The 13,529-nt window shown below is 39.7% G+C and overlaps 1 protein-coding gene across 1 annotated transcript in view; it reads right to left on the reverse strand.

Moving 5' to 3' along the window:
• Positions 1–2,945: 2,945 nt before the first annotated feature.
• The window catches only part of LOC126184423 (ATP-dependent DNA helicase Q5-like), a 179,010-nt gene continuing 168,426 nt past the window's right edge, over positions 2,946–13,529 (reverse strand). The window contains exon 10 of the mRNA XM_049926812.1: positions 2,946–3,045. Coding sequence (XP_049782769.1) covers positions 2,946–3,045 — 100 coding nt within the window. The remainder of the gene's footprint in view (positions 3,046–13,529) is intronic.

A 13,529-nucleotide genomic window follows, 5' to 3' on the forward strand; every position in this document is an offset into this window, starting at 1 on the left:
ATGCTGAGTAGCACAAGGGGAAGGGCCTCCATCCATAGAGAGTCGTGGCATCGAAGAGCTGCCTTGAAAGTGTGGTGCCAGCACTCGACTAGCCCATTACTTTGAGGGTGATATGCTGTGGTACGGATGTGCCGGATGCCGCAAACATTACAAATCCCATTGAACAGGGCCAACTCAAATTGTCTGCCCTGGTCAGTCATGATGATAGCTGGACATCCGAAACGCAATACCCATGACTCGACGAAAGCTCGAGCAACAGTTTCTGCCATAATATTGGGGAGGGGGACAGCCTCAACCCAGCGAGTTGTTCGGTCGATAGATGGGAGAACATAATGAAAGCCGTTATAGGGGGAGAGAGGACCGACAATGTCAATATGAATATGCTGGAAACGCCCAGGAGGGATCGAAAAGACGCCGAGGGGGGTGAAGTGTGCTTGTGTACTTTGCAGCATTGGCATGCGACGCAGGAGCATGCTCATTGCTGGCAGTCCTTTTTGACATTTCTCCACACAAAGTGCTCTGCAAAGAGGCCGGCAGACGCACAAACATCGGGGTGAGCTAAATTATGCAATGCGTTGAAGACAGCTCGATGGAGCGTGGTTGGGATGAGGGGGCGTAACGTGCCCATACTGTCGTCTCACCAGATCTCACCAGAAATGCCAGGGAAGGTGGTGCAGACAAAGTGTAGTGAAGAAGTAGAGTTTGAAATCAGGTTTTGTGTTTCCTCGTCGGCGGGTTGAAGGTTAGGCAGTTCAGAGAGGTCTAAAAGCGAATGGACGGCGTCAACTCGTGAAAGGAAATCAGCAACTATATTGTCAGCACCCTTTATGTGTCTGACATCGGTGGTGAACTGACATATAAAGTCCATGTATCTGAAGTGGCGAGGAGGCGGGTCAGCTGGCGGGTTTGTAATGGCTGCAGCCAGAGGTTTGTGGTCCATTAAAACAAAGAAAGGGCGTCCCTCAATGTCAGTCTTAAAATGCTTGATCGCTTTGTAGACCCCGAGCAACTACCTGTCAAATGTGAAATATTTCCGTTGTGCATTGGTGGTCTGGTGCGAGAAGAACTGCAGAGGCAAAGTTTGGCCGTCGATTGTCTGGCTAAGGACAGCGCCAATGACAGTATCACTCGCATCTGTGGTGATGAAAAGCTGCGCATTGGGATGAGGATGCACGATGGTGCAGGCCTCAGCAAGATGATTTTTGAGGGCAGTGAAAGAATCAGTCATAACAGGGGTCCATGGAATGGGCCGAGGTATCAGAAGTATTGGTGCCTGCCAAGGCGTCCGTCAGTGGAGTCTGAATCTCTGCAGCCCGAGGTTGATGTTGGCAATAATAATTAACTGTCCCCAGAAAGTGCCAGATCTCTTTGAATGATGGAGGTCTGGGTAGATTTAGTATTGTTTGTTGCATGTTCATATCACATCGGAGTCACCAGTGAGGAGATTGTTCGGGTTGGTTACACCAAACAACACCCATTTAGCAGTAGTTCATTTATTCACCTAAACACATGCAAGGCTCACAGAGAACTGAACATGGTGGAACTGCCCAAAAACAATGCTCAGAGTCCAAAGATGATGCTCAGAGTCCAAAGACGAACGCATATCGATGCTGGTGTTGACCTCATCAGCGCCACAAGCCCAAAAACAGGTCTGAGATGGAAATCCCCATGGTCTCCTTCCTTCTGCCATCCACTTCAGGTCTGTGTAATTTCCACTTCCCTTTATGACATATATCATCTTATATATCCTCCTTCCCCTAAATCTCCTTCCACAAACTAGTCCTTCAAAAGCACTCTCTTCCTTTCTCTTATAAAGTGCAGCAGTCTTCTCGTTTCACCAACCCCTGCCCAACACACTTTTGTTAGTCATTCTTCCCATCCAGCTTATCCTCTCCATTCTCCTCCATGTCCATATCTGAAACTCTTCTAGCATTTTTTCCTCTCATTTTAGTGTCCATGTTTCAGCCCCCATAGAGTGCCACATTCCAGACAAAACACTGGCCAAGCCTTTTCTCAGATCTTTATCTAGTTTGCCACACAATACTTACTTCTTTCTCCTGAAAGCCTTCTTCACTACAACAATATGAGTTTTCACCTCCTGATGACATCTTAAGTCTTCAGTGACCATACTTCCAAGATATTTAAATGTTATTACTTGGCTAATACTAATCTGTCCCATCTTAAAATATTTGCCAGTTTCTTTCCTGTGGCAATCATCATACTCTCTGTTTTTGCTGTACTGATTCTCATCCCATGTTCCATATAAGCTTCATTCAGATCTTTTAGCATTTTACTTACAATTTCTGCACCTTCTGCCACTGATAACATGTTATCAGCATCTCTCAATACATTCCATTCTCTTACCACTAATACATACTCTTCTTTTTTAATTTAAGCCTTTTGCAATAACCTCTTCCAGGTATAAGCTGAACAACAAAGGAGACAATCCCTGTTCTTACTTTCTGTTGTAAATACATATTATGTACTCATCATCTCTCCTTCCAATTTATTCCTTTCTACTTCAAAATATCCATCAGCTTGTTCCACTGAACTCTCTCGAAAGCTTTTTCCCAAATCAATAAAAACCACATAAATTTCTCTAGCCTTTTCAATATATCTTCCCCCTACGATCCTTCACAATGTCCATAGCATTTCTTGTTCCTTTTCCTCTTCTACATCCAAATAGTTCCTCCTCCATCCACCTATCCAACTTCTCATATAGACGTTTATTCAGCACTCCCAGCAACACCTTAGCCAGCAGTACCTTAGCTGCATGACAAATTGTAGATTGCTGCACGTACCACGACGTCTCAATGGCACACAGTCAGCTCTGTTAAAAATAAAGTTTTGCTACTACTTGTTTTGTTTTTATGATTTTTTAGGCCCTTAAGTTGGCTAACTTGTGAAAGTTTTACAGTCGCTTATCTTTTGTTTATACAGAGACATTATTCATTGTCTGCCGTTGTTTTGGTGCACATATTTTGTTTACTGCAAAGTAATTGAGTGCATGCTTTTCTTATTATGTGTGTGAGTTTCTTAGTCCACCTGAAAGCAATGCAAAAAATTAAGAATTTCAGTGTTAAACAACATAAATTTTATGGAAATCAGTTCATCAAAACAGATTAACTCTGCTAATACTGAAATACAACCTGATACACCACTTGAATCAGCTTCAATTACACCAAGTGGTTCGAAGCTAAAACTGAAATATTTGGACAGTGGGTTTGACAGTATTAATGCTGATTGAGGTTCTGTTATTGCTGAACTCTCTGCTCTATCTGAATGAATAAATAACTCTTTGCAGTGTAAGGAATGTGGCGCAAGTGGTGTGAAGCTGAGTTGATACGTGCTAGAAGTTGTGCATCAAAATTAAGAATTGTTTGCAATTTTTGTGATTTAAGCAAATGTGGTTATACTTGTGGCATAACTAAACAGAGGGAGTACAACACAAATATTAAACTTGCTTAGGCTATGAGGTGTATAGGCAAAGGTTACAGAAGTGCACAAATTTTCTGTGCCCTTATGGGCTTGCCTCCCCCTACAAGGTTTAAAAGGTACAATAAAATTACTCTGCAGACTTTAGAAGTAGCAAATTATAGTATGAAAAATGTTGTTCAGGAAAGTGTAGACATGAATGACAGCAATACATGTACGTCTACAGCCATTGATCCATCCTGGCAACGAAGAGGCCATAATTCCCTAAGTGGAGTAGTGATGGATACCTCATGGACTATGGTAAAGTCATTGATGTGGAATGTATTATCAAGTACTGTCATGGCTGTACTAGTGGAACTGAAAACCATAAATGTTTGATTAATCTGAAGGTGTAATGAACATATTTTTATTCCTTTAAAAATACTGTAAAATGTGTTTTGCAAGAGCATTGTTTCTACACTTTGGACGAATATCTTAAATGAAAACCAAAGAATTGTTGGGAACACCTAGCATAAGTTATACCTGACATCAAATATTTTTTTTTGCATTCATGTATTATGTATTTATGCCTATGTATTTATGTCTGCTAGTTCCATATCAGCACACCTAGCACATTTATTTTAACAATATAAATTATCTTCTTTCATTTATGTAATATGTCTGCAGGGCTTTGTATTTATGTATGTTAGTTCTACATCAAAATATCTATGCTTATTAAACAATGTAAAATGGCATTCATTAAGAAAATATTTAGACTTCATACCATAATTTGCACATTCACTGACAACATCCATACACTGTATATTGTCTAAGGATGGATAAATAAATACATAAATATTTCACAGATCAGTGGAGAAATATGGCATAATTAATACATATAACCTAGGAGATGGAGACTCAAAAGGGTACCAAAAAGTTTGTGAATCTAAACTTTATGCTGACACAAAAATTGAAAAAATGGAATGTGTTGGACATGTCCAGAAAACGACAGGTGCAAGACTGAGGAACTTGAAGAGTAATTTAAAGATTAAGTGCATTAGTGGACGTTGTTGGCTTGCAGACGAGGAAATAGACAGGTTGCAGTATTATTATGGAAAAACCATAAGACAAAATAAAAATGACCTTGAGGGAATGAAAAAGGTAGAATGGGCTACCTTCTTTTATAAATCCTCTACGGGTGACAACTCATGTCATATACTCTGCCCACCTGGCAGTGATTCATGGTGTGGCTACCAGCGGGCTGTTACTCAAGGTGAGACCTACAACCATAAACATTCTTTGCCATTTGCTATAATGGAAGTTATAAAACCTATATATAGGGATCTTCGTGTCACAAGATTATTAGATAATTATTTATATGGTAGGACTCAAAATCCAAATGAAAGTTCCAACAATCGTATATGGGAACGGATACCAAAAACTGTTCTAGTAGGACTAAATACTTCGAAAATAGGTGTGCTAGATGCTGTTTTATTTTTCAGTAATGGTTCAATGTCAAGGCTTAATGTTATGGAATTGATGGGAGTGCCTAGTGGACTAAATATGCATAGAGCTCTATTAGCCATTGACCGAAGGAGACTCTTCGAAGCAGAAAAATCAGTGTTGGAAGCCACCAAAGTAGCCAGAGTAAGAAGAAGAAGTGTGAAAAAGAGAAGGGAGGAAGAACAACACAGGAAACAAGATTAATAAGGACCTGGGATGCATTAGACCCATGCAAGTTTAATAGAAAAAGCATGTTTTAACTTTAACTTGGATTTCCCGAAAGTTAAATCATTTCATGATCTGGTACACTCTGTCTAAAAACTATTAAAGATAGAGAGCTGAAATTTTGTATACTGTCTGAAAACATGCTTAACTAAAAAGTACACTACTCTTGTGACTTAACTTTGAAAATAAAATGTTTTTTTTTTTTTGAAGAAAAACCCTGAATTCATTTCCAAAATGTTTGATATCATACTTAAAATTTTTTTGTACCACTATTTATAACAGCACCATGTTTTCAATAATCTGCTTTAAAGAGAATACTGTAAAGAGCTTACAGGAATAAAATAAACCTTCTACTTTGTTTGTATTTTGAGTAACGTGTACCTATGATGTACATAAATAATTATCATGGTTTATTTCACTTGCAACAACAAAAAAATTAAAAAAGTGTGAGAACTAAAGGTGTAGTTCATACGCAAAATGTTCCCAGAGGATGTCTTAAAAGATAGTAAGCATTATAAGGGCTTATAAATCTTATTCTTTGGGTTACACTATTTAGACAACTGACAGTTTTTTCAAGTTTACCCCTATACCAGTCCCCTTAAGTAGTAATACTGAAGCGGTTTCAATCCAGGGAACACATGCATCAAATGAAGAACATTTTTGTAAAAGAGGAAAGATTATATGGCTGTGAGCTTACTGGCACAACTTCCAAAGTGGTTATGGTGTTGTTAATTATCTTAGAGCTAACATTGATCACACACTCCTAATATCAGCAAATACAGCTGATGAAATTCATAATGTTTCAAGAAAGCTTGAAGAGTTCTCTACCTATAATATCTACAAATCAACTAATGGAGATTGGCCACCAAATGTTCAATCAATTACTGTCCATCTATCATCAATAAATGCTGGTGATTTTAACAGCCACCATGAACAGTGGAAGTATCCACAGAGCAGCTGTCATAATGCACTTATTGATTGGGTTGAAAATAACAATCTTTGACTAGTTTTTGACACCAAGGATTTGGATACATTTAGATCAGCTGCATAGCACAGAGACTATAACCTACATGTCTGTTTTGTCTCGGATGATCATAAAGACCAACCAATTCCTACATCAAGAAAAGTCCTGTCAGACTTCCCACATAGCCAACACAGGCCTGTTATTCTCAATATTGGCTTATCCATCCCACTGGTAACATCAGTGCCATGACCTAGGTGGAATTTTGGAGACAATTTGGCAGGGTTTCTCAGACCACCTAGAAAAATATATTTGTTTGATTCCATCAGAACTCCAGAGCTACAGCTGTTTAGTTGAAGCTGTTCTTGCATCTGTTAAGAAACATCTTCCTCGTGGATATAGGAGAGAATATATCCCAGGGTGGGATGAGAGATGTGAACACCTATATGAACAGTTTAACAGAAATGGAGACAGTGACATTGCAAATTAACTTCTCCATAATTTCGATAATGCAAGCAAAGTGCACTGGTCTGAATGGTAGAAAACCTGAATTTCAAATGTTCAAGTAGGAAGGTTTGGTCTTTGCTCCATAAATCGGGTGGCTCCTTTAATAAACATGATCAGAAGCCTGGTGTTTCAGCCAGTCATACTGCTAACCATATTGTAAATACGTCCAGATTGCGCAGATATAAAAAATCAGGATCAAAAAGAGATAAAAAATCTGTTCCCCACACACCTTAGATGAATTGGAGGTAGCTTTAGCGGTAAGGCCAAGGGGTCTGATAACATAAATTCAGAATTTTTAACTCATCCAAGGGAAAATGCCAAACATTATCTGATTCAGTTCTTCTCTATTATTTAAAAAAAAGAAATGCTTTCCAAGGAACTGAAAAATACAAAAATTGTGGAAATCTTAAAACCTAAAAAATAACTGAATCTCCCACAGAACTCTCACCCAATTTCCCTGCTTATTTGCATGTATAAGCTCCTGGAGAGACATTTACAACAGAATTGATGGGTGTATTTTAGAACACATTCAAATGGAACAAGCGGGTTTTAGGCCTCATCAAAGCTGTGGTGACAACTTTCATACAACCTTTATCTCTTTTTAATAACATGATAAGTAATTGATACTTTCAGGTTTGCTTCGGGGAAAAATAGAAGTTTGATACAAAAACTAAAGAATGGCCTGCCACAGGCCTCAGTTCTTGTACCTCTCCTGTTTAGCCTTTATATTTATAACCTTCCAGAAACGACGTCAATGAAATTCTGTTATTCAGGTGACACTGTTCTGGCTTGTCAATTAAAAGAGCTATGTCAGTCAGACGGAACACTAACAAAAGACTTAGCAGTCCTTAACTAATATTTCAAAACATGTAGACTGAAGCCCAGTAACAGTCAGAGCAAGACTTGTGCATTTCAGCTTAAAAACAAACATGCTAATCTGTAGGTTGTTACCCCAAGTATCTTGGCATAACACTTGACTGCACTCTATCTTATTAAAAAACATCTTGGAAACACATTAGCCAAGATTAAAACTTCAGCCAAGATTAAAACTCACAACATCATTCAGAGACTGTGTGGCACAACCTGGAGGTATCCAATGGATATGTGTGCTTCAGCATGGTGTAATACAAGTAGTTGTCATACCAGCCTCATCAATGTGCAGCTCAACATGATGCCCATGATTACTGGTGCAATCAGACCAACTCCTGTCTCCTGGCTTCCCCTGCTAAGCAATATCTACCCACTAAAGATTTTCAGAGCTCTGCTTAGAGACTCTGCTTAGAGATTACCACAATATACAAAAGAATGAGGCACTACCCATTCATCACCATACAACTGTTTACGAAAAAGCAGGCTTTGTTTGAGACACTGCTGTATGCTAGACAGGTAGCTACAAGTAACACCGAAGTATGAGATCTGTGGAACAAGGACTATCAACACATTGGTAAAATGTAAATGTCGAGTGACTAGGGCCTCCCATTGGGTATACCGTTCGCCGGGTGCAAGTCTTTTGATTTGACGCCACTTTGGCGACTTGCGCATTGATGGGGATGAAATGATGATGATTATGACAACACAGCACCCATTCCCTGAGCAGAGAAAATCTCCGACCCAGCTGGGAATTGATCCCAGGCTCTTAGGATTGACATTCTGTCACACTGACCACTCAGCTACCAGGGGCAGACAACACATTGGTAATTATCAAGTACAAACAAATGTAACTGTGATACTGTGGATGTCAAACTTGACATATATGGACATACACTGATGTGCCAAAAAGCTTGTATATGCAGGCACATTCAAATACAGAGATATGTAAACAGGCAGAATACGGTGCTGCGGTTGGCCACGCCTATAGAAGACAACAAGTGTCTGGTGCAGTTGTTACATCAGTTACTGTTGCTACAACAGCAGGTTACCAACGTTTAAGTGAGTCTGAACTTGGTGTTATAGTCAGCGCATCAGTGATGGGACACAGCATCTCCAACATACTGACGAAATGGGGTTTTCCCATATGACCATTTCAAGAGTGTACTGTGAATATCAGGAATCCAGTAAAACATCAAATCTCCAATATCACTGAGGCCAGAGAAAGATCCTGCAAGAATGGGACCAACAATGTCTGAGGAGAATTATTCAGTGTGACAGAAATGCAGCCCTTCCACAAATTACTGCAGGTTTCAATGCTGAGCCACCAACAAGTATCAGTGTGCGAACCATTCAACAAAACATCATTGGTATGGGCTTTCAGAGCCGAAGGCCTATTTGTGTACCATTGATGACTGGGTGACACAAAGCTTTACACCTTGCCTGGACCCGTCAACACTGACATTGGACTGTTGATGACTGGAAACATGTTGCCCGGTCAGACGAGTCTCATTTCAAATTGTTTCGAGTGGATGGACGTGTACAGGTACAGAGACAACCTCATGAATCCACGAACCCTGCATGCCAGCAGGGGACTGTTCAAGCAGATGGAGGCTCTGTAATGGTGTGGAGTGTTTGCAGTTGGTATGGGACCCCTGATACATCTAGATATGACTCTGCTAGGTAACACACATGTAAGCATCCTGTCTGATCACCTGCATCCATTCATGTCCATTGTGCATTCTGATGAACTTGGGAAATTCTAGCAGGACAATGCGACACCCCACACATCCAGAATTGCTACAGAGTGGCTCCACAAACACTCTTCTGAGTTTAAACATTTCCACTGGTCACCAAACTCCCCAGATATGAACATTATTGAGCATATCTGGGATGCCTTGCAATGTGCTGTTCAGAAGAGATCTCCACCAACCTGCTAAGGACCCCATAATGCACAGCAATACTCTAGTGGAGAACAGAGAAGTGTAGTGTAGGCAGTCTCTTTAGTAGCCCTGTGCCATCTTTTAAGTATTCTGCCAATAAAATGCAGTATTTCATTTGCTTTTCCACTACACTGTCTATGTGATCATCCCAATTTAAGGTGTTTGTGGCTGTAGTTCTTAGACTTTTAGTTGAATTAATAGCCTTTAGATTTGTGTGTCTTATCCTGTAAATGAAATTTAATGTATTCCTTTTATTACTCATGTGGATGACCTCACATTTTTCCTTGCTTAGAATCAACGGCCACTTTCTGCATCATACAGATATCCAGTCTAAATTATTTTGAAATTGGTTTTGATCTTCTGATGAGATTACTAGATGATAGCATCATCTACAAATAGTCTTAAAGGGTGACAGAAATTGTATCCTGAATGATTTATATAGATTATGAACATCAGAGATCCCATAACACTTCCTTGGGGAATGTCAAGCGTCATTTCTATTTTACTTGATGACTTCCCAACAATTACTTTGAACTGTGACCTTTCTGACAGGAATTCACAAATCAAGTCACACAAATGAGATGATACTTCACAGGCATGCAACTTGAGTTGAAGTCTTTTTATTTGGTATAAATCACGCAATTGCTGCCAATACCATTTCTTTGAATTTAAGCCAATCTGGTCTATGTTTACATAGTTAGTTTGGAAGGAGTGGAGACCATCTCTTAGCAAGGTATCAGGTGAATTTTAATCTACTTTCTTAAATAGATGTATTTTCTGTTTATTCTTGGTGCGTCTGGGTGCTTAGAGTTTTGAGTCTCATAACCTTGTGGTCACTAATACCTCTATCTGTCAATATTCTCTCTATTTGCTCAGAATTATTTGTTGCTAAGAAGTCAACTTTCATTTCACAACCATTCAAAATTTAAGTGGACTCCTGAAGTAACTGTTCACAAGAATTTTACGAGAAAGCATGTTGTTAGATTTTGGAGCATGTTTTGGACCAACCACCAACTTTAACACATGTTTTCATCAACATATTGAGGGTAGATTGAAGTTACCACTAACTATAATGAATGAGTGGGTTACCTATTTGATGTGACTCATGTTTTCTTTGAACTGTTCAGCAAATGAATCAGCTGAGTTGGGTAGTCAGTAAAAGGAAGCAATTATTAATTTATTCCAGTTGTCAAGTACAACTACTACCCGTATTAACTCACAGGAAGTATACAATTCAGTTTCACTACAAGATAAACTATTTCTGACAGCAACAAACAGTCCACCACCAATATTATTTAACCCATCTTTCCTGAACACCATTAGGTCCTTTGTAAAAATTTCAGCTGATATCTCTGGCTTTAGCCACCTTTCAATATGTATAACAATTTGACCTTCAGTGCTTTCTATTAGCACTTGGAGCTCTGGCTCCCTCTCAACACAACTATGACAATACTGATAGTTGCTAAAACTATCCTCATCCTGTGTTTGTACTGAACCCTTTCTGACTATAGCTCATTCTATACTTTCCTGAGACCATTCAACCTAAAAAAACCAGTCCACTCCACACAGCCCCTGCTATATGTGTAGCCGCCTGCTGTATGTAGTGGATCCCTGACCTTCTCAGAGGATCCCAATCCCCCACCACCCCATGGTGCAAGTCGAGAAACCTGCAGCTTACACAGCCACAGAACCATCTGAGCCTCTGATTCATACCATCCACTTGGGTCTGTAACAAAATTCTGCAACTGGTCCTGTTGACAATGCTCTGTTTTCATCTCAAAAGCAAGACTGCCAGTGCTTACCAATTCTGATAGCTGCCTGAAACCAGACAGAATCTCTTCCAATCTAAAGCAACACACATCATTATTTCTGCCATGAGCCACCACTGGCAGATGGCTACATCCTGTGCTCCTCGTGGTATCCAGAAGCACCGATTTTACATCTGGAATAACTCCTACTGGTATGCACACAGAGCGCACATTGGATTTCTTCCCCTCCTTGGCAGCCATATTGTTAAGGGACCCAATTATGCATCTAACACTGGTCCTTGTGACTACCAGAAATCCCAGCCTCTGTCAATACATAGATCTTGCTGGTTGAGAGGCTTCCTCTGAAACACAGAAAGTGACTGCATGTGGCTCAGGATCTTTAACAGCCACAGACAGCACTTCAAATCTGTTTGTCAGATGAACCAAGGAGGCCTTTCACTCGGCTCTCTGGATTGTCTTTCGCTACCTGCCAGACCTTGAAGTGACTTCCCACTCAACGAAACATGAAGGGTCTCCCTCAGTGGGGGCAGCAACTAGGTGACACTATTGTCAACAAGTTGGTAGATGCATGGGATGTGCTGAATATCCACTAGATCACCATGTATGGCCCCTCACAATAAGGCCCACTGGCAACCACCCCAAGCTGCATGGCTGAAGCCAGCACTGCCTTCAGCTGAGAGCGAAGGGTCACTAACACAGTTTGCATCTCAATGCAGCAACTGCAAGAAATTTAATAATTTAAACTAAAATGAACATTGTAAATGAAAATTAGTTACTCTTTGTCAGAGGCTCGTTTCAACACAAAATAAAAATTAGTCACTCTTTGTCAGAGGCTCATTACAACTCACAAACTAGACACTCTACTGTGATATCCTGCTGCCTTCATACGGCATTCAAATGATGCCTTCAGCAGAGGACGACATGGCAGTCAGTTGGTCCCAATTGGCCCATCTGGACCAGAAAGCAGAGCTATAGTTTAAGTAAAGCATGAGATCTAACACCCAGTTTACTTCAATCACATCATAAAATATATCAGTTCTCTCTGTCTACTTATAGATGAGAGGATATTGAGATATTTTTTGGTGAATCGTATTGTCTAATTACATTATCCTTACTTATTACACTTTCAGTGTTAGTTCTATCATTTCAGTTTGTCTTAAATTTCAGTCTATCACCCCGACCACATTATTTTTATGTCATTATTATAATATGCATGCAATACTCTGCTCTGAATGTTGTGCAAGTTTCATAACATTCCCATTCATTCTTCGTGCTGCTGTAATTTTTACACACAGTTCTATGAACAGTTTATGTTTATGACCCAATATCAGTGTTTATTCAGGTCAAAAATCTTGAAGACTGATCATTGTGAGAAAATATGAAATGAAGGCAGTGAAGATATACAGGGTTAATCACTTAAAACTTGCACCACAAATATTGTGGAAATGCAAAGTGCTATTGACGTGCGGTTCTCACAGATGGATTGGTAGTCAGGAGCTCGTATTAGCCAATAAACAGATTGTAATAATACTTATAAAGTGTATTTTTTGAACAAACACACGCTTCTTTAAATAGAACTATACTTACTGAAGTTAATAAACTACAAGTGAGGTCAATTAGAATGTTGAAGGTGTTTGTTGCAGGATTTTAGTGAAAGTTGTTTACAAGGTATTGTAGTTTGAAAAGTTTTCACACCAACACTTGTTTGTGCCACTCAACTGGCATAGTTGCTAGGTACAATCTTGTTGTGTTTGCTTACAGTATACTTGTGTTTTCTAGTATGCTTGTGTTTTCTTTAAGTACACTGCGACTTGCTAGTCAGCTAGTGTGTGGGCAGTGCAAGCAGCAGGACGTGAGCGGACAATGGGATTAATCAATGCAAAAAAGCCAACATGCTCATGGTGTATGGAGAGTGTAGAAGAATGCAGTTTGTTCTTGTATAGTGTATGCAGCAAAATATCCTAATAGACATGAACCATCTCGGCATTATTTATCAACTCATTCCACCAGTTACATGAAAGTGGTAGTGTAACACCCAAATGATATAACAAAGGAAACAGTGACAACAGAAGAGGGGGAAATTAATGTTCTTGCTGCTGCTGCAGCTGATCTGCAAGTTAGCTCCTGTGCAATCGCATGAGAAAGTGACATGAGTCAGGCAACTGTCCTACACAATCTCTATTGACATAGGTTCCATCTCCAACATATCTCTATCCGTCAAGAGTTGCATGGAAACCATTACGACAATCATGTTGGCTTCGTCAGGTAGAATTTCAGTTTCCATGGAGTGTAAATGTATGGTGTGGGATAGTCAACCATAGCATGTCTTCATGAACTGTT

Source organism: Schistocerca cancellata, chromosome 4 (genome assembly GCF_023864275.1).
Source record: "Schistocerca cancellata isolate TAMUIC-IGC-003103 chromosome 4, iqSchCanc2.1, whole genome shotgun sequence".
NCBI lineage: Eukaryota > Metazoa > Arthropoda > Insecta > Orthoptera > Acrididae > Schistocerca > Schistocerca cancellata.